The sequence below is a fragment of the Macaca fascicularis genome, chromosome 6, assembly GCF_037993035.2.
Source record: "Macaca fascicularis isolate 582-1 chromosome 6, T2T-MFA8v1.1".
Taxonomy (NCBI): Eukaryota; Metazoa; Chordata; class Mammalia; order Primates; family Cercopithecidae; genus Macaca; species Macaca fascicularis.
In genome coordinates, this window is record NC_088380.1 from 156,688,834 (window position 1) to 156,709,848 (window position 21,015).

Consider the following 21,015-nt stretch of genomic DNA (forward strand, 5'->3'; position numbering starts at 1 on the left):
GCTAATTGAGAGAATTCCAGCAGGGTGCTGGGTAGGCCAGAGATGGGGGGGGGGCATTTAGGGTGCAGTGGTCAGGGAGGCCCATCTCGGGAGCGACGTTCAACCTGGGATGAGGATAGAAAGAAGGAAGCCGCTATGGGAGATGAAGGAGAGAGAAGGTGTTCCAGGCTGAGGAAGGCTCCAGCGCAGAGGCCCTGGGGTGGACACTTAAGCCGCACAACTGTTCCAGGAGGGAGGCTGGTCTCGAAAGATGCGGAGAGGGCAAGCAACTCCCTATAACTAGCAAGTTATGAGCCAGGGCCAGCCCTGCCTCAGCAAAGCCTAACAACATGTACCTGTACATCATTTTACAGTTTAGCAAGTGCTTTCCTGCCACTCTCCTTTGAATTCAAGAGGCCCTTGAGTTCAAGTGCATAAAATTGGCTGTGAGTGCAGGCAGACACAATGTGTATATTACCCTGTCCTAAAACACCTTGTGCAGAATATACTTCAACCTTATTGTTTACAAACAAAATGAAACACTGCCTTCCTGGGCTGGGGCAGGCTTGTACCTGCTGATAGGCCACCTTCCTGACAGGTGCCAGGATCCATCCTGCCAAAGGTGGGGAGGGGGGCCTAGCTGACCTCGGTGCTGAAGGAGGGGAGTCTGGGCTCTGCATAGCCACATGCCAGGCCATCCAGGAGCTGCCCCACCCCAGGTCATCTCACCCTGACACAGCAACTAGAGACTTTGCAGATCTTCAGTGGATAAGGGGCTGCTTGCAGGCAATAGGAGTGGGTGAGGAGATGACTGTAAGATAGCACCTGCCCAGGAGACTGCCTGTTCTCTCTTTCCCTTGTCATTTAAAGAGAGATGAATCTAATGTGGAACTTTTGGTGGATGGGCCACAGATGTTGAGGAAGTGGCCTGTTATTCTGGGAACTGGTCTGGACAGGTCACACGGGAGATCCCGGTTTGTGTTCCGGCCCTGTCAGGAGCTGGCTGTGTGGATCTTGGGTGACTCCCTGTTCCCTCTTTCTCAGCCTCAATGCCCTCATTTGCAAATTGAGAGATTCATTCACAAAAAGTGTTACTCCAGACCCTTCCGGTGTACAAAACCCTGGTTCTGTATTACAGTAGTCCATCATAAGGCTTTATTTCCTGTGCTGTGTGGGCCAGAGCCTGTGTGCAATAGTCACCTTCTTATCTAATGAGAGTGGGAACTATACCTGGGAGGTGCCCGGAGGTTGCAGAGGGCAATTCCTAGGAAAAAGTCAGAAAAGCTCAAAATTGTGAAACACATGCCTACATTGTCTTTTAGCGAAGCCATATGACATGTACATTCATTTTTGCCAGTCTTTTGCTATAGGACTGTTTGTGGTGCCAGCACTGAAACTCTAAGTCATCTGATTCCCTCCATAGTCCACACCCACGGTGCCAGGGTTCCAATTTCCAGTTTCAGGACGCATTCAGGTGGATCAAGAACTTTGACTCTTGTCAAGCAGTCTGAGTGCTGAATCTTTCTTGATTCTTGCAAATTTCTCCTAATCTTTTACCATGATCTCATTCACATGAAATTTGATGACAGTGTTGTTTGTTTGCTTTTTTAGCAACTCAACTTCCTTGAATCCACAGCCTTCAACTTAGTTTTCATTGAAATCTCTTCTTTTGTACTCATATTTTCTGTTTATGGACCAGTTAATGACATTTTGTGATTACACTATCGAGTGGGTTTGGGAAGAAATAACTGAATCTTAGTAAATAAACAACTCAGCTGGTGGGAGCAGACCAGCTGAGGCTCTGGGGCGCCTTGGGCATTAGTAAAGGGTGTTATTACAGGAGAGGGTGGGGAGTGTTGGTTAACCTGGTTGGTTGGTCGAGTAGAGGCTGGTTAGGAGAACCCCTGTTATACCAAAGGCCTGAGATGGCCTGGATGGGATTAGCTTTGGCTGCAAGTAGCAGAAAACTGCCTCCAAATGACAGGAAGTTTGATGAGCTCTGAGTTGAGTCCTCTCTCAGATCCCGAGATAGGTGTCCCAGGGCAGTGTCAGGGATCCCAGCTTTCTCCATCCTGTTGCCCTGCCTACCAGGCAGAGCTGCCTTCCAAGGTCCCTGGAAACTGGGCTTCTTCCTGGTTGGCTGGGTCTGGCCCAGCCTTGGAGCTCACTTCTGAGCACTGGACCCCATCTTCTTCTCTGGGCTGGAAGATCCACTCTCGCCAGACCTGGTGACCTCCTGTCGGGTCGCCTTACGCCAAGCCCTGACCAGGCACCACCTACTTGGCTAAGGTTTGAAGACCGGCTGTAAAAGGCTGAGAATCACCAAGGTTGAGCTCTGCCAGCCTGAACCTGGATGCTTCCGCACAGAAAGGGCCTTGGATGCCGGGTTGAGATCTTTTGCCTTAAATGTTTTGGTGGGAGGCCCTTCCAATGGTCTGGTTTATCTCTGAGTTTAAGATGTTCTGTTCTTCTAGGCTGGGCTCAGAGCCCCTCTCTTCTGTCCACTTATTTTGTCTGGAGTTTAACTTTGTGTTTGTGACTTTGAGTCTTATTTCAGATGATGCTATAGGTATTTCTGTGGGGACTAAGATAAACTACTCTCCCCACTGTTCTCCTGGAAGCTTCTTTAGGTGATTTGCATTAATTTGGAAGACATGGGAAGATTGGGTTTCTTTTTCCATAATGTAAGAGAAATGAATAACTTATCACTTTTTCATTGATGGGTAGTAGAAACTCCAACTGGCATATAATCTAGAGAGGGAATGTATTCACTCACGGAACTGTGGAGCACAGGGAATGCCTGCCTTCAGGCACAGCTGAATCCAAGTGCTTCAGTTATTTTATTGGGAATCTATCTCTGTCTGTTTCTTGACTCTGCCCTCTCTGCTCTGGCTTCTTTCCCAGGCAGGCCCTTTGCAGGTAGTGGCAAAGAGGGCTGCCAGCCTATTCGGAACAGAATCCAACCAGCGCAGCCCCCTTGTCCAAATGCTGTTGCAGTTTCCTGGTATTTGCTCTGACCCACCCAATGCAACCAGTTGTTGTGGCCATAGGATATTTTAATTGGCCTGGATGTGCTTCCCTGGATTGCTTTCTTGGGGGTAAGGGAAGGGCAGCTTCCCAGAGGAAACTCAGTGGGCTTCCACCCATTGGGAAGGGAATGGGTGAGAGGCAGGCCAAATAACAGAGGTGAGAGAAGGAACAAAACATTTATAAAGTGAAATGGCTATGTGGGACTTCATAGGTATTTCCCACACTTCCTTCCTAGAAGGTAAGTAGAGGCACAGGGTCATAATGTAGACTAGGCCCCTTCTAATCAATTAGTAACAGCTGCTGAGGCTCCGTGTTAAGAAGGCTTGAGGCTCAGCAGGATGTCAGACTGGGATCAGTTAGTGGTATCGCCATGGAAAGAGGGAATGGTGAGCCCAGTGCCGTGTGCTTGCCACCCTAGCAGATCTCATTGCAGGTCTTCATTCCTGACAGCAGTTTAAGAAGAATAACTTATCTCAGATCATCAAATACAACTTCTTTTTTTTTTTTTTTTTTTTGAGACGGAGTCTTGCTCTGTCGCCCAGGCTGGAGTGCAGTGGCCGGATCTCAGCTCACTGCAAGCTCCGCCTCCCGGGTTTACGCCATTCTCCTGCCTCAGCCTCCCGAGTAGCTGGGACTACAGGCGCCCGCCACCTTGCCCGGCTAGTTTTTTGTATTTTTTAGTAGCGACAGGGTTTCACCGTGTTAGCCAGGATGGTCTCGATCTCCTGACCTCGTGATCCGCCCGTCTCGGCCTCCCAAAGTGCTGGGATTACAGGCGTGAGCCACCGCGCCCGGCAAATACAACTTCTTGTCAGTGAAGGAGGCACCAGGCTGGCAGTCGGGCAGGACTTAGGGTATCCAAGATGGCAGTCACAGGAGGTCAGTGCAGCTGGGTAGGGGCCGACTCCCCACCATTGCAGGCCAGCCTGAATGGAGCCAGCATGGTCTGGCTGGCAGGTCAAGATCATTCCCCCAACAGAAACCACGAGCCATGATGACACTGGGATTAGGCGGCTGGTCAAAGTTGACAGAAAAGAATTGGGTGAGCCGGCAGGTTTAGAACTGAGGATGTGGGTCAGGGGATGAGTTCACGAAGCATTGACCCTCCTGGAGCCCCAGTGTTCCCATCAGTCAGATGCAAACGCTAACCACTGGCCATCCCCTGCATCTTTGGAAGGTACTGATGAGAGCACAGCTGTGAATGTCACTTGGGAACTAGAAAGTGCCATATCTGTGTCTCAGTCTGTTTCTGCTTCTGTAACAACATACCATAAACTGCGTGGCTTATAAACAACAGAACTTTATTTCTCACAGTTCTGGAGGCTGGGAAGCCTAAGATCGAGGCGCCGGCGGATTTCGTATCTGGTGAGGACCCATTTCCTGGTTTATAGATTGCAGCTTCTCGTATTCTTACAGGGTGGAAGGAGCAACCGAGCTTACTTGGGTCTATTTTATAAGGGTATGCCTCCCATTCGTGACCTCATCACCTCCCAGAGGCCTCGCCTCCTCATGGCCTCACCATGGGGGTAAGGATTTCGACATAAATTTGGGGGATCACAAACATTCAGACCATAGTAATCCATAATCACCACTCATGGGTGTCTGATCCATGCCATGTTCCCAACCTGTGGTACTTTATCTTTATAAGAACTTGGGAGGCAGGATTGTTTTTATTATCCGCATTTTGTCAATAGAAACCGAGGTCGCAAAAAACATAAATGTCCTGATCTGAAAGGGTCAGTGTTAACCACAAAGCCAGGGCCTTTTTGCCCTCCTCATCTAGGCTACCTTCCATTTCAAGACAGTCCTTCTTCTGCATTTTGTCTCCCCTCTGGAAAGTCATTCACACATACATTCCTTTATTTGTTCATTAAATGCTGAGTTCTGCCTGTTTCCCCAAAGCCTATATGGATCTCAGAAATTTGATAAGTACAGAATTATATCAAATGCTTGAGCAGGGGGTGTCCAGAAGGCCTATCTGGTTTTATGTTCTCTTTTCCAGAGAGGGCAGTGAGGACCAGAGAGGGGGAGGTGACCCAAAGAAGGATGCAGAGTGAGTCCTCACAGACCCAGAACCCAGGCTGTCACTGCAGCCACCCCTCCGCCCCACCTCCTCGAGCTTCCTTCCCACTCAGTAGTTCTGAAAATCTGCTCTGGACCAGGCACTGTGCTAGGCGATTTGCTGATTATAGCCAGGAACGTAGAACCACCAATTTTTCCTGAAGATGCATTCTTTCTTAAGCAGGGAATCAATTTCCGGCAAGATTCACAAGCTTCCAATGAAGCCACTTCTGTGAGTCTGGATGAAAACCCATTAATCCATGGCCAGGGCCATTTATCTCCCTGGCTCGGGGCAGCCACAGTCCTTTCAGATAAGCGGTGTGGTGTTGCTGGAGAAGGGGGGCCCACGGCAGGGGGTGAGCAGGCACAGAGAGGGGCCAGAGAGGCCGCACACACGAGCCTCCTGTTCAGTGTGTTCGGTCCCAGGTCTGTCCTGGCTCAGCCACAAACTTGCCGTATGACTTGGGCCATCCCCAACCCTTGCCTCAAGCTCCATTTCCCCATCTGTAGATGGGAATGAATGGTCTTGAATATTCCTTCTCACTTTCAGAAGCAGGGTGATGGATGAGGGTCCTGGCTTCATAGGGAGAGAAGAGACTTGGGTTTGAATCCCAGCTTCACCCCTTTGGGACCCTGGGAGTTACGGTTGAATTGTATCCTCCCAAAAAAGGTGTGCTGAAGCCCTAAACCCGCAGTGCCTCAGAATGTGACCTCCTTGGAGCTAGGGTCTTCACAGAGATAAGTTAAAATGAGGTCATTAGGGTGGGCCCCCATCCAGTATGGCTAGTGTCCTTATCAAAAGGGGGAATTTAGGCACAGAGACAGACACGCATAGAGGGAAGAAAACATGGAAAAACAAGGAGAAAATGGTCATCTACAAGCCAAGGAGAAAGGCCTGGAACAGACTCTCAGAAGGAACCATTCCCGCAGACACCTGAATCTCAGACATCTGTTGTTTAAGCTACCACCCCGTTGTGGTCCTTTGTTATGGAAGCCCTAGCAACCTAATTTATTTATTTATTTATTTACTTACTTACTTACAATTTATTTATTTATTTGAGACTGAGTCTTGCTCTGTCACCCAGGCTGGAGTGCAGTGGCATGATCTCGGCTCACTGCATCCATTGCCATCCATGCCTCAGCCTCCTGAGTAGCTGGAATTATAGGCAGCTGCCGCCACTCCTAGTTAATTTTTGTATTTTTAGTAGAAATCGGTTTTCACCATGTTGGCCAGGCTGATCTCAAACTCCTGACCTCAAGTGATCTGCCCACTTCGGCCTCCCAAAGTGCTGGGATTACAGGCGTGAACCACTGTGCCTGGCCCTAGTAACCTAATTTAAATGACTTGCTGACATGGGGACGGTAGCACCCCCACCCTGCTAGGTTGATTTAAGACTGGTGAGAGCATGTATAGAAGGCACTAGCATGGGCCTTGGCATCTAGTAAGGATGTGCTTCGACCTCCCAGCTCCACTGGCAAGGCCTGTAGAAGGCTCCCGGGACAGGACAAGAAGGCCTTAATTCAGACCTTTCAAAAAGAACTGGGCCACTGGAAGCACTCCTTCAAAAGCCTCTCTAAATATGGAGATGGCCAGAGAAATCACTCTTAATGCGTTGCTTAATGGTTTTTAGCTAGAGAGTGGTCTTAGCCTAATTGACAAGGCCGCGAAGCTGAGGTTTCTTTGTTTTTATGTGCTGGGTACACTTTGAGTATGTTGAGCTGCTATGGGCAATCAATAAGTGCAGCCATCACAGCCATTTTGTGGACATTTTGTAAAGGAGGTGGTATGGTTTCGAGGGAAGGACACTCACCGGATGACCCCGAGCAAATCCATTATCCTCTTTGGGTCTCAGTTTCCATATTTGCAAAGTGAAGGAGATAGACCAGCTAGGTCAGGAGTTCTTAAGCTAGTTCTATGAAGTTCTAAAAGTTAAGGTACATTTCGTGCGCATACCTGCATCTTGTGGGGAAAAATGTCCATAGCTTTTGTCTGGTTTTTGGAGGGACCTCTGCCTCCCAGATTGTTCACCATGACTTACCTGGACAACCTCAGAGCTGCGGGTTCCTGGCTAGTCTGGTATTCTGGGACTCTGGTTCTAAAGCTGTTTCTAAGAAGCAAGCCCTACAAAGCTGTCTGCTCTGAGTTACTGGAGAGAGGGAGATCTGGAACATAGAGCTCACCCAAGAACTTATTGCTGCGGGCTTTGCTGGCCTGGGAGGCCCTAGCTGCCTAGCAACCTGTGTTTCTGCTTTTGGCCCTCCCTTCTGTCCCACAGTCCCTAGATGGTGTCTGAGATGTACCTCCCTGACCCACCACCTGTCCCCTCCTGGATGGCTACAACAGCTATTAAACCATCTCCCGGCTTCTATGCCAGTCCTACCCCCATCACACTTGGGGTAAAACCCAAATCCTTTTCCGATCCCTACCTGATCCAGCCTCCACCAGCCTTCCTAGTGTCATCTTTTCCCATTTTCTTCATCCCCCACCCCTAGTCACCAAGCTGCAGCCTCACTGACCTCAGCGCCTTATGCCTTGGGCTCAGTCCCCACTGGGGTCTTTGCCTCTGACGGTCCCTCTGCCTGCAGTCCTCTTCCCACCTCTTCCACTGCCTGACTTCTCCTTCAATAAGTTTTTCCTGACATTCCATCTGGTTTAGATTCTGGGCTGGGCACAGTGGCTGACACTTGTAATCCCAGCACTTTGTGGGGCTGAGGCAGGATGAGACAAGCCTGGGCAACATAGACCCCTGTCTCTACAAAAAATTAAAAAAGAAAAATTAGCCGGGTGTGGTGGTACACACCTGTGGTCCCAGCTACTTAGGAGGCTGAGGTGGAAGGATCGCTTGAACGTAGGAGGTTGAGGCTACAGTGATTCGTGATCAAGCCATGTTGTATTCCAGCTTGGGCAACAGAGCAGGAGCCTGTCTCTAAAAATAAAAAGGGTAAAATGATAGATTTTGCTTCCTGTTATCTTCCATCAGTGCACCTTGTTTGTTTCTCCTTCATAGCACTAACTCAGTCTAGAATGAAATATTTATGTGTTTTCTTCCCTCACTAAGATGTCAACTCAGGGAGGAAGGAGCTGAGTCTTATATAACACAGTGCCTGGCTCATAGTAGCACTGGACATGCCCACTAGAATGGCTAAATAAGTGACTGACAATACCAAGCGTTGGAGAGGGTGCAACACTCGTACAGCTGATGGGAATGTACAAAGTGAGTGTTCTCTCACTGTGGAAAACAATTTTCTGTTTTATAAACTTATACACACACTTACCATATGGCCCAACAGTTTCACTCCTAGGTATTTACCCAAGAGAAGTAAAGACATATGTCCAAACAAGACTTGTACGCACGTATTGCGGACTTACTAGAAATGGCCCAAAACAGGAAACAAACCAATTATCTATGTAGAACAGGACCCCGGCTGCATCCCCACAGTCTGCTTGGGCACGAAGGAGAAAGAAGCTCTCAAGAGGCAGCGGAGAGAATCCACCTGAGTTCCCGCAGCAGGGGCAGCCATTGAGTGCTGGTGATTTGTAGTTGGCGGGCATGACAGTTGGGCTTGCGGGGAGGGGGGTACCTGGGGGACCCAGAGATTGAGGAAGCACCTGTGTCCCTCTCACCTTCAGATTCCCAGTCAGGTTCAGAAGCATTCTGCTCTTCTCTGGAGAGTCACGATTTAGAATCACATGTTTTGTTTGTGTGATTATTTGTTTAATGTCATCCTTCCCCACCCACCTCCACAGTGCCTGGCTCAGAGTGACTGGGCTCTCAGTAATGAGGATTGTGGAATACATGTGGATTGGAGAAAGAATAGGCAGGGTGGGCAGGGTGGTGGAGCCGTGCTCTCAGAGACAGACTTGCTGGACACCTTGCTGCCTGCTTGAGGGCAGGGGGCCGGCCGCTTGAGAGGACCTGGGCCTGGTGCCGCCTGTGTAGGCAGGATTTTTGCAAAACGCCAATTAAGACATTTGACCCAAATTTGGATAAAAGCCTTTTTCCTGTGTCAAGTTGAGCTAATAATATACATTTATTCATAATTTATGAGGCCTAGTAAGTGGGAACAATTAAGGAAAAGGTCTGGGGAAAACCTGTTTCTCTTAAGTGTCACATATGCCTCTTTTTGTTCTCCGAGACAGTTTCCGCTCCTCTCAGCCTACCATGAAACACCATTGTTTCATCATTATTATTATCATTTGTTATATTACTCTTAGCTGACATTTATTGAGCAGTTACTAGGCCAGGCTATAACGACATTGCCTCTTTTAATCTTAACATAGAAGGCCCATATTGTTGTTGTCCACGTTGTACAGATGAAGGGACTTGCCCAAAGTCCACAGCTGGTGAATGGGGATCTCGACTCAGTTCTGCCAGGCCCCAGGGCCAACAGAACATCACCAGGCCCTTCTGTTTCTGTGTCAGCCCCCCAACTCAGGCTCTTTCTGAATCTGTAGGGCAGCTTTTCTATTGATGACCGTTAAACTTGGGAGACCAGGGTGAGAAATTGATTGCCTTCTGATTCAGTAGCTCTGGGAGTAGGCCTGAGAATTTATATTATTTCCCACATACCTGGTTTCCAGGTGATTCTAGTGCTGCCCGTCTGAGACTACACTTTGAGAACCACTGATTCAAGCAATGCTGCTATCCGAGTCACCTGTGGCTCCCTTCTCCCCCACTCACTGCTGTTAGGTGGGTTTATGACCTTCTAGATCTTTTCCGGTGTGTTTGCATACATGCTGTGCTACATAGAGAAATATACGGCTTGATTTCTATTTTTTTTTTTACACATGTGGGGTTCTATTTTACATGCTGATATTCTACAACTTTGTTTTTTATTTAATGTGTCTTGGAGAACACACAGATCTTCCTCATTCTTTTCAACAGCACTGTAGTATTTCATGATATGGGTGTTTTGTTTGTTTGTTTTTGTTTTTGTTTTTGTTTTGTTTTGTTTTGTTTGTTTTTGGCTTTTTGAGACAGTTTCCATCTGTCACCCAGGCTGGAGTGCAGTGGCATGATCTCAGCTCACTGCAACCTCCGCCTCCCAGACTTAAGCGATTCTCATGCCTCAGTCTCCCAAGTAACTGAGATTACAGGCATGCACCACCACACCTGGCTAATTTGTGTATTTTTAGTAAAGACAGGGTTTCGCCATGTTGGCCAGGCTGGTCTTGAACCCCTGGCCTCGAATGATCTGCCCAGCTTGGTCTCTCAAAGTGTTGGGATTACAGGCATGAGCCACCATGCTCGGCCCATGATACGGGTGTTTTATGACTTTATTTACATATTGTCTACTGATTGGTGTTCCATCATATTATATCATATATGTAATTTTATGTTCATCATATATGTTCCATCATATATTCCATCATATATGTAATTTTAGACATTACATATATTCCTATAAAATCCCTGGGAACATGGATGAGTGTTTCTTCAGAACCTAGTAGTCACACATTAGTGTCAGTCATTATCATTGCTGTTTTTGTTTCATTATTAATATAGAGGCATTGTTAGCTTCAAGAAGTCCACTTATAAGTGGGGACATATGTGTAAAGGATTAGCTCCTCATTTACAGTCTCTAATAAAGTTTTCAACAAAACAGTTCTGGTAAGAGGACAGAGATGTATGTGGGTAGGGCCTTGAGGGATGTAGAGGAGTGCAGAGGGGAGAGCAGCAGGGGGGTTTATACTGTTGGGGCCTAGCTTAGCTACCAGAAGATTCTACCAAGGGGTGGAGCTGATCTTCTCATTTCTTGGTCATTTGGCAAAATCCGGCCTTGGCCACGGATCCAGATTGGCTGCATCATTATTGAGAGGGCCCCTGCTTGGGTCTAGCCAGCCTCAGCTCTGATCCACCTCTTTCCTTCCTGTCTCCTCAGGGTGGAGGGTCCGGGGAGGAGCAACTCTATGCTGACTTTCCAGAACTCGACCTCTCCCAGCTGGATGCCAGCGACTTTGACTCGGCCACCTGCTTTGGGGAGCTGCAGTGGTGCCCAGAGAACTCAGAGACTGAACCCAACCAGTACAGCCCCGATGACTCCGAGCTCTTCCAGGTATGCCCTCTCCAGTCTCCCCTCCTCCCACCCTGTCAGGCCTCTCTGTCCTCAAAATCCCGGCTCTGCCTTGCTCTGCCCTCTCCTGCACTTGCTCATGCCGGGAAGTCCCCTGACCCACCAGAGCTGTTGGGCCCCGGTTTCTTGTACTGGATCGGCCCCTGATCTGGCGCAGCTCACACGCCTCACTTGGCCCTTGCTGTATCACCTCCGGGAAGTAAGGGTGAGATAAACTGCTCTCTAGGCCTCCCGAGCAGAACTAAGCCCCTTTGTGTGCCACAGAGGTCCAGGTCCTCTGTTCCCTACATTATCTCATCCAATCCTCGTCCCCACCCTGCAAGACAGGCTCCAGTATTTTCCCATTTTACAGATAAGGAAAATGAGGCTTGGAAAAGTTAAGTCCTGTGCCTAGGGCAATTAACCTAGTCAGTAGCTGAACTGGACTCAAACCTAGTCTTCTTGCCTCCAGAGCCAGGACTTTATGACCATGATGATACCATAATGAGATGACTGGCATTTATTGAGCAGCTGTTCTGTGGGGGGCTGTCCCTGTTTGTGTATATTAATTCATTTAAATTTCTTAACAACTCTCAGTTGTAAATACAATTATCTCCCTTTTTCAGCTGAAGCCTAGAGGTTCTTTAATAAGAGGCAGTGCCAAGAACCACTATGCATGTGCCTCTCCAGCCCTGGTGCTCCAGCGCCGAGCCTCAGGGGCATGTAATGGCTAGCATTTCCTGTAAGAAGGCCTCTTACGGAATAATATGATGTCTGGGGTTTGCTTCAGAAGAAAGCAAGCTCTGCATGGATTTGCATGTGTGGGTGGGAGTGTGCGGCCTAGAAGGTAATAGATGAAATTAGATTGGCCGTATTTAGCTGGGTGATGGACACATTCAGATTCATGATTCTTTTCTTGGAATTTTCTCCCTCGTAAAGATCAGGGGCAGAAGCCATAGCTCTCTGTGCCTATCTGGCAATATAATAACAATAACAACAATAACATCGCGCATGCTGAACACCAAGGTAGTGTGCTGCAAGCGTCCTTTCCAAGCGTCCTCCTGATGGATTTTATCATCCTTCTAGAAATGTTTACCGAGCCCCCTATGTGTCAGGCACTGTGTGCATCAGAGGACTTTACAGTCTGTAAACATGTGAACAAACAGTAGTCACTTGTGATAAGGGCAAAAAGGAAATAGAGAAGGGACTGTGGACTGATTGGTCGGGAAAGGCCTCTCTGAGGAAGGGGAGCTATCAGTTGTGTACTCCTAATAATTGGTTTTACAGACAAGGAAAGGGAAGCTCAGGAAGGTTGAGTAACTCGCCCAAGGTCAAACAGCTAGTAAGGATCCAGGCAAAGATTGTAATCTAGGAACCCACACCCCTCACCGCTACACTGAACCCCTTTGCCAACCCAGTGAGGAATTACCAGAACCAAACTGCAGTTTTGGCTCCAACCAGAGACCTCCATTTTCTTGCTTGAACAATGGGGACAGCTCCTTTGCCATATTGCACCTTTCCTCTTAGGGGGCCAACTCCAGAAAATGCTTTTAGGTTGCAGAGAACTCATGAGTGAAAGGGGTTTGGATGCTCCCTGAAGACCATCCCCACCAAGACTATATGGGCCCCCCACCTACTCAGATAATGGCCAGACCCACCGGCAAGCCTCTGATGAGGTCCTACTAGTGCTTTCAGGCACAAGTAAGCTTGGTGCGGCCCCAGCCCTGCAAGGAAAACAGTCCTCACAGCTGGCTGAGCTCTGCCCTTCCAGCCCCTCTCCCTTTCATGGGCTGCACACTCCACCAGCTCTCCTGAGATTAGGCTAGCTCTATCCATTGCTCACCGATGCACCCTCTGTGCATGTGACTGGGGCCTGTCCCCACCCTCTGCTCCCTGCCCATCGGAAACTCTGAATGTGGGCTGTGTCTGCATTGTTCTTTGTTGTATTCCCAGGGCTCTGCACAGTGCCGGGCACTTTGTCAGGGCTTAACAGTCATGCACTGAATGAATCCTTCGACACCCAGCTCTCATGATGCCTCTTCCTAAGGCAGTTGGTCACTTAGTCCCGCTCATGGGCTCCCATCTCTTGCACGCATGTGTGTCCTTCAGACTGCAAGATCCTCGGGGACAAACAACACTTTATTCATCTCTGGGGCCCTTGCACATTGTAAGGACTCAATTCATAGGTGTTGAATGAAGGAACTGATTAAACTGACCCATTCCAAAAACCTTGAGCTGGGATCTAGGAGCCATAGGTTCTAGTCCCCTTTCTGGCACTAACTTGGACAGTTTCTTTATGGGAACAATGGGAATCATGGAGCCTTGCTGCCCGTGCCAAGCTCTGTTAACAATTAAATGGCACCATTATTACGGAAACAAACTGGGAGAGTGGAGAACAAGCTACAGTTGCAAGGGTTGACACCTCCTCCGGGATGGGAACGTTGCTTCCATTTCTCTGCATGTCCCAGAGTCCTTAGGGATGGGACATGACAGGCCCTTAGTAAATATTTCTAGAGTAAGGCAGGTGTTTGGTTGTTGTGCAACAATTTGCTGTGTGTCCGTGGATGAGTAGCTCCCTTTGTTTGGGCCTCCGTTTCCCCATGTGAGGAATGAGGAAGGAACACGGACAAATCAATCTGTTGAGGCTACAGGAAAAGAGTCACTGGGTCTGGACCTACTCCCAGAAAAATGGGAGGGAGGTAGCCAATTTCCTGGGTTTCTTGAACCTCAATTTAAGCCCCCTGGATAGTAGCGATCTCTGAGTCTTCTTTCTGCCCTGGTGGCCTACATTCTGTTCCATGACGTTTCTTCAAGCCACTCTAGGTCCTCAAAATGAAGCCTTTTCCCTCAGATTTCTTGAAGGCTCCTTCTCCTCCTGCTTGAGATCAGCTCAGGAAGACTGGGGGTGGGGCTGAGTCTATTAATATCCCTTCCTCAGCTGATTAACTCTCCATTAATTTGCACTCTGTTTCTATGCTGAGCAGGGAGAGCCGAGCTAATGGGCCTGGGGAAGAGGAGAGGGGTGGCGCAGCTCCCTGGGATGGATGGCTGGAGAAAGCAGTGACCAGCGTGGGCAGGGTTGGCTGCTCCTCCTAGTCGGGCTCAGGGCCTCCAGCCCCACCTGGCTGTTTCAGTGGAGTGGGGTGGGGAGAGGTGGGGAGAAGGGGAGGACTTTTGCTTTTACCCAACTTGATGGGTACTTCTTGAGGTCTTTGCCATTTTGGACTCATTTCAGCACCATGACCGGCACTCACTAAGTCAGTGTTGGCTTTCTAAGTCCTGGGTTCTAGTCCTTAGTCCTACCCCGACTCACTGTGTGACCTTGAAAGATCTCTTTCCTGGGGCTTTCTTCCTCCCCTGCCACCACGCCCCCCAAAAAATAATGGCAGATAGGTTTCCTTGTGAGTGCCAACTGTGATTGATTGGCAGTTGTCACCTGAAGCCCTGCATCAGGAAAAATGCTGGCATGGAAGGAAGAGGCCGTTAGCAATACAGGGCAGCAGTAGCGTGTGTGCCATGCGTTTGAAATCTCTCTTCTCTACATGGTGCCTGAGAGCCCTTCCAGCTCTGACATTTGTAATAATTCACAATATCTCTGGCCGTTGGTACTATCCCTGGGAAAGAGTGAGAATTCTCAGTTCACGCAGTGCTGATGATGTCATCTCTGAATGACTTCCCTCTAGAATCTGGTCTTTGAGACACTGAACTTAGCCTCCCACCATTGTTCATTGTTTGGTTCATTCATTCTTTCATTCAGTAAATCTGCCGTGGTGCCTCCCATGTCCCAGGCATTGAGCTTAGGGGCCTAAGCACTCTACAAAGCACTCTCATTACTGCTTCCAGACTTGGCCTTCTGGGAGCCCAGGGAGGGAGGCTGGCCAGGGATCATGTCTTCCCATTTCACAGGGAAAGGAGCAAGGCATAGAGGAGGGAAACGACTTGCCTAAGATCACCGTTTGATGGCAGAACCCCAAGAGTGGTCACTGAGCTCCAGGTTCTAGGATCTTAACTCCCCATCAAGCTGGACAGATGGTTCTGAGCTGGACAGGGTTGGGAGTCTGGCCTGAGGGTTGAAGGAGACTTGTGGATAGGGTGGGGAGCAGCCAGTGAGCCCCCCTGCGTTCTAAAGCCAGAGTCCTCAGGCCCTGATCTACCCTCGGGCCTCCGTCCCCAGGGCTTGGGTCAGGCCCAACCAAAATCTTCTTTTGACCTTTCTTTTATTCTTAGCTCTGTTCTAAAAATTACAAACGTGTTTGTTCTCTCCCCGTGTTCCCCCTTCGAACTTCTCAGCTGCTGCTCCGGCTGTAAGGCCTGGAACAGATTTAGTGCAGCCAAAAGGCCGTCACGAGATGTGTATTTCAGATGAACTTCCTGCAGAAAGGATAAACAGCCTGACCTGGGATGGGAAAGAGTGCTGGAGGAGGCGTCATGTGACAGAATGTGCCTGCTGCCAGAACAGCCCAGGGACCAGGCCTTACTAAATGAGGCACTCGGTGTCTCACCTAGAAACCACATGCTCTCGGCACCAGGCCTCTGGGCATGGGGGCCTGTGGGCTGGGGGTGTGCACGCTGACCCTCCTTATGGTTCATCTGTGCGTGGGGCACTCTTGCTGTCCAAGTCCTGGCTCTGGATGTTATTTGCTACGTGAGCCCTGACAAGTTGCTGAGCCTCCAGGAGCCTCTGTGTCTTCAACTGCAAAAAGGAGATCAGAATCGTGCGCCCCTGGGCGAGGTTGCTGTGAGGCCTCCCTGAGCTTGACAGAGCCTTTCTACTCTCTTCAGCCAAGTGCTGTGCCCCTGGCCTTTGATTGGGGTTTCCCTTTTCCTGGGTCTCCCCTCCTTAACACTTTACCTGGCTCGTGTCTTTCAAGCCTACTTTTAAGTATCAGCTGCTCAGAGAAGGCATCTGGGACCACCCTGAAGAGCCTGTAAGTCCTCGCCACATTCTTTTTCTCCATCATGGCTTCCTTTTATTTTCTTCTAGCCTTTCTCACGCTCTGGAATGATCTTGTTTGTTAGTTTCACCCCGTCCTCTACTGTAGGGTAAGCTCCATGGGAGCCGGGCATGTCAGTCTCTGCGTGCTGTTTATCACCATCGTCCAGCATGAAGCCAGGCACAGAGTAGCCACCGGGAAAGGGAGGGAAGGGAGAAAAGAGTGCAGGGGGCAGTTACTACCATCACCACCACCATCATCATCATCGTCCTGGCAGAAATCGTGTAACAGTAGCAGCACTAGCAGTGGTAGTGGTAGCAGTTACAGTCATCACAGTAGCAAGTGCTTATTTTGTGCCAGGCACCATTTTCTAAGCATCTTACCTAAGTTTACTCATCTAGTCCTCAGATGTAACCTTAGGAAATGTGTGCTGTGTGTTATCCCACTTGATAGATCAGAAAACTAACTTGCCTAAGGGCCCAGAGTTGCTAAGTATGGGACCTGGGGTCCAGTCCCAGCTCCAGAGCCTGAGTGTCTAATCACCATACTTACTACTTCCTCAGGAGTGAATGAGGAGAGTAAGCTCTGGGAACCTGCAGAGAAATGATAGCTGCCTCGTCACTGCTGTGGTTATTATTGTCATAGTTGAACCCTGAAGCTTCTGGCCTTCACACTGCCTGGACCCCAGGGTCTGAGGGGCTGCAACAGGTTGCTGCTACCAGTGTGGTAGGCCAGCCTCTGTCCTTGGTCGGGGAGGCAGGTGTCGCTCAGGTGGACAACTTTGTGCCCAGCTCACATACTGATAAGCAGCAGAGCCAAAAGTGGGACTCCCAGGCAGGGCCCTTTCCATTATCACCTGCTGTCTGTTCATAAAATTCTGGGATTCTTGGAGTCAATAACACATTTATTGGGCATCTGCTATGCCAGGAATACTGAGCAGCTCTGCTGGGGGTGGGGGGCGGCTGAGGGGAAGGTATGGCAGGAGGGTGATGGTGGGCCAACCGGCTGGGCAGAGCTGGTGTCCACCATGGAGAATGAGTCTAAGGTGGTGACTAACCATCTCCCCATCTGCCTTTCTGGTCCTCCCGCCCTCCTCACTCCAGATTGACAGTGAGAACGAGGCCCTCCTGGCAGAGCTCACCAAGACCCTGGATGACATCCCTGAAGATGACGTGGGTCTGGCTGCCTTCCCAGCCCTGGATGGTGGAGACGCTCTATCATGCACCTCAGCTTCGCCTGCCCCCTCATCTGCGCCCCCTAGCCCTGTCCCAGAGAAGCCCTCGGCCCCAGCCCCTGAGGTGGATGAGCTCTCACTGGTGAGAACCTACTTATAGCAGAAGTGATGGTTGCAGCCTGGGATTAGGTTTCTGGTTCAGGGCATGGGTTGCAGAGCAATCCACTCCAGCCCTGCAGGGGACTCTATGCATCACTGGCAATATTGATCACCGCAGAGAGCCTGGGCTGAAGGTGTGAGGCCCCCTGGGCTTAACCTTTCCCACCTAGACAGAGGAACTAACGACAGAGGCGTCACCTGTATTCTCTACGCTCTTTGGTACTTTAGGGATTGACCTAGTTATGTGTTAAATCCTTGAAATTGCTGCAAAACATTTTCCTGCAGATTGCACACACATGGTAAAAATCCAGATAGTAGAAGTGGACAGTTAAAAGCAAAACCTCCTTAGGCCTCTCTCTGTTGCTTGTTCCTGTCCCAGAGGTAACCATGGTTACTGATCTGTTATGTGACTTTCCTCTTCTACCTTTTAAAAGATTTTACTACAAAAGGGAGTCTACATTAGACAGGGCTCTGCACCTTGCTTTCACGGTTAACTGTGTGTCTTGGAAGCTCTTCCAGATGAGCATGTAGAGCTCTGTTGCATTCTTTGTGTTGGCTGTGTTATGTTCCTTGGTAGGGATGGGCTGGTTCCCCTGTTGGGTATTTGTGTTGTTTCAACTTCTTCCTCATTACAAGCAGTGGCGCAGTAACTGTTCCTACACAGGCCTTTGTGACATGTAAGTGGACAGATTCTTAGAAATGAAATTCCTGGGTCTATGGATCTGTGATTTTCCAGTTTAAGCAGATACTTCCAGATTGCCCTCCAAAGAGGTTGGACTGGTTTACACTTCCACTAGCAGAAGTTAAATGCTGTGTGACTATGTGTATGGAATGTGGAAAGGTGCACATGGAATAGCAGCTTTCTAGGGAGAAGATCAGATTTTATCAGATTTTCAAAGGAGTCTGGAACTCAGAAGTTACTGGAAGCAGTTGCTCTTAATCCAGGCTGAGAGCGCCCAAAGCTGAGCTGTCCTAGAGTGTGAAGTCCAGCTTTGCTCAGCCTGTCTTGGTCCCCTCCCTTGGTGCTGTAGCTCTCGGAGGCTGGCAGGACTCAGCTAGAAAATCAGAGCCTGTTTGAGCCGGGAGAGTTCTTAGGTTATGGAGAGTTTGAGCTAGAAAGGCCCTTGGTGACCCTCAAGCCCAATTCTGGGAAAATTGTGGCCCAGAGTGGGGAAGGTATCTCCACTGGTCACACAGCAAGTCAGTGTGCCAGGAAAGACTAGAACTCAGGTATTCACTCCTAGTCTAGGACCCTTTCCGTTCCTTCCCACTGCCTTCAAGTTCCCCAAAGCAGTGTGAAGCGCCCACCATGCCAGGCACAGAATATGTTCAGTCCCACATTATGGCTCCTGCCGAGAGGGGGTTCTGCTTCCTCTCAGACTGGAATCAAAGCGCCTAGGTTTGAATCCCAGCCCTGCCATTTAGTACTTGTATGTTCCTTAGGCACTTATCCTGAACCTCTCTAAGCCTCAGCTGCCTGATCTATAAAGTGGGGTTAATAATAGTGCCTATGTCAAAGGCTATTAGGAGGATTACAGCAGATAATACACATGAAGCACTTAGAACAGTACCTGGCACATAGAATTGCTCAGTAAATATGAACTAATACTTCTGGTGCAACCATGAGTGTTAACAAGCATTCTAGTGCCATTTCTGCATGGGGCCTTTGGAGAGGGACCAAACCTTAAAGAGGCAAAGTGCGACCCCTGCTGGTCAAAGGTTGTTTCCCACCCATGCCTTAGATTACCTTCATTCCCTACACGCTTATTGAGTGCCTCTGTTTCAGCCATCGTGCGAAGCACACAGGAAACAGACTTGCTGTCTAGACTCCCTGCGTACCGACAGAGACCTGAAAGGCCCTGAGGGGTCGGGCACAGTGGCTCATACCTGTAATCCCAACACTTTGGGAGGCTGAGTGGGAGGATCCCTTGAAGCCAGGAGTTTGAGACCAGCCTTGGCAACATAGGAAGATCCAGCTCTATGATTTTTGGGTTTTTTTTATTTAATTAGTCCAGTATGGTGGCATGTGCCTGTAGTCCCAGCTACTCTGGAGGCTGCGGTAGGAGGATTGCCTAAACCCAGGAGTGTGAGGCCGCAGTGAGCTAGGATCATGATACTGCATTCGAGCCTGGGTGACAGAGCAAGACCCCATCTCTTTCAAAGACAAAAAGCAAACAAAACAAAAAGGCCCTGAGAAGTCATCTGGACCTTAGGTCGGGCCATGGATCCCAGAGAGTCCACCAATAGACTTGTAAGGACCCGTGGACCTCTGTGTGTCTGTGTGATTTTCTGAGGTCAGCAACTTCTGTCATATTCTTAGAGTCAAAAAAAGAGGTTTTAATCCAGCCATGTAGTCTCCCTGCCCCTGCTCATTATACCAATGGAGGAATCAAGGCTCTCACAGTGCACGGGGCCTGAGCCAGGCTAGAATGAGGTCTCTTTCCCCCAGTCCCAGGATCCTTTCCCATCGAAAAGTCACAAACGTGTGGGTGCTGGTTCGGGGTGTAGCTGAGGTGGCCAGGATCCTGTGGCTCCTCAAGAGTGTGGAGTGGCCTTTTCTCTGGCTCCTGGGCCTTTGGCATTCCTTGTTGGAGTGACTTGGGGTGGAATGTCCCTCAGGAAACCTCTCCGTGCGGTACTAAAATCTCATGATCTTTCTCAGTTTGCTCTCAAGCTTGGCTAGGATCTCCGGTGGAAAATCCAAATGTATTCAACTTTCTGCTCTCTCAGCTCAGGTACACTGTGTACCTGCCCTCAGGGTGCAGAAGCACAAGAGCTTTTACAATTTTTATAGAAAAAAAAAAGCCGAACAAGCTTAAGTGTAGTCTTCCACTTGTGTAAAAACAACAGGGTAGGGCCAGGCACAATGGCTCACTCCTGTAATCCCAGCACTTTGGGGGGCCGAGGCGATCGCTTAAAGTCACTAGTTTGAGACCAGCCTGGCCAACATGGTAAAACCCCATCTCTACTGAAAATACAAAAATTAGCTGGGTGTGGTGGCAGGCACCTGTAATCCCAGCTACTTGGGAGGCTGAGGCAGGAGAATCGCTTGAACCCGGGAGGTGGAGGTTGCAGTGAGCCGAGATCCTGCCACTGCACTCCAGCCTGGGTGACAGAGGCTGCATCTCAAAAAAAAACAAACAAAACAACAGGGTGGGTTGGAGGTAATGACTACATATATATTCTTGTATAATGAAAGCCCGCCTCATGATAGGTTCACCGGAAAGTAGTTAGTGGAGTTGCCTCTAGGAGGGAGAAAGGGACTTTGGGCAAGAGAGAGACTTGCTTTTAATTGTCTGCCCTTTAGTATTTGCAATGTGTCTTTTTTTTTTTTTTTTTACCATTTACAAGTATTACCTTACTTAAGAAATTAATTTTTACAGGTATACGAATAAACAAAAATAACAAAAGGGAAATCAGCTAGAATCCCACACCAGAGAATCATTTTGGTACCTAACCTTCCAGATTGTATGTGTGCGTGTGTGCACTTAGAATGTCCCAATAAAACTGTATCATAATATTTTAACAGTAGAATAGACAGACATTACCCAAGACCTGCTTGAGTTTTTCAAAGTCATAGCTCTTCCCTGGGGTTATTAACTCTGAAAAGGAATTGTATGTTAT

The 21,015-nt window shown here is 49.0% G+C and overlaps 1 protein-coding gene across 15 annotated transcripts in view; it reads left to right on the top strand.

The window, feature by feature from the left end:
• The window catches only part of PPARGC1B (PPARG coactivator 1 beta), a 124,442-nt gene that overhangs the window by 79,021 nt on the left and 24,406 nt on the right, over window positions 1-21,015 (top strand). For 11 of the 15 annotated variants that reach the window (XR_012414244.1, XR_012414246.1, XR_012414249.1 and 8 more), the window contains exons 2-3: window positions 10,954-11,127; window positions 17,162-17,374. Coding sequence is in view for 6 of the 15 variants with exons in the window: in XM_005558229.4 (XP_005558286.3) it covers window positions 10,954-11,127; window positions 17,162-17,374 (387 nt within the window). In the remaining 9 variants the exon portion in view is untranslated. Of the gene's footprint in view, window positions 1-10,953; window positions 11,128-15,576; window positions 16,053-17,161; window positions 17,375-21,015 lie in introns of those variants that run through there. The other 4 variants (XR_012414248.1, XM_073994568.1, XM_065546962.2 and 1 more) reach the window with 1 other exon arrangement.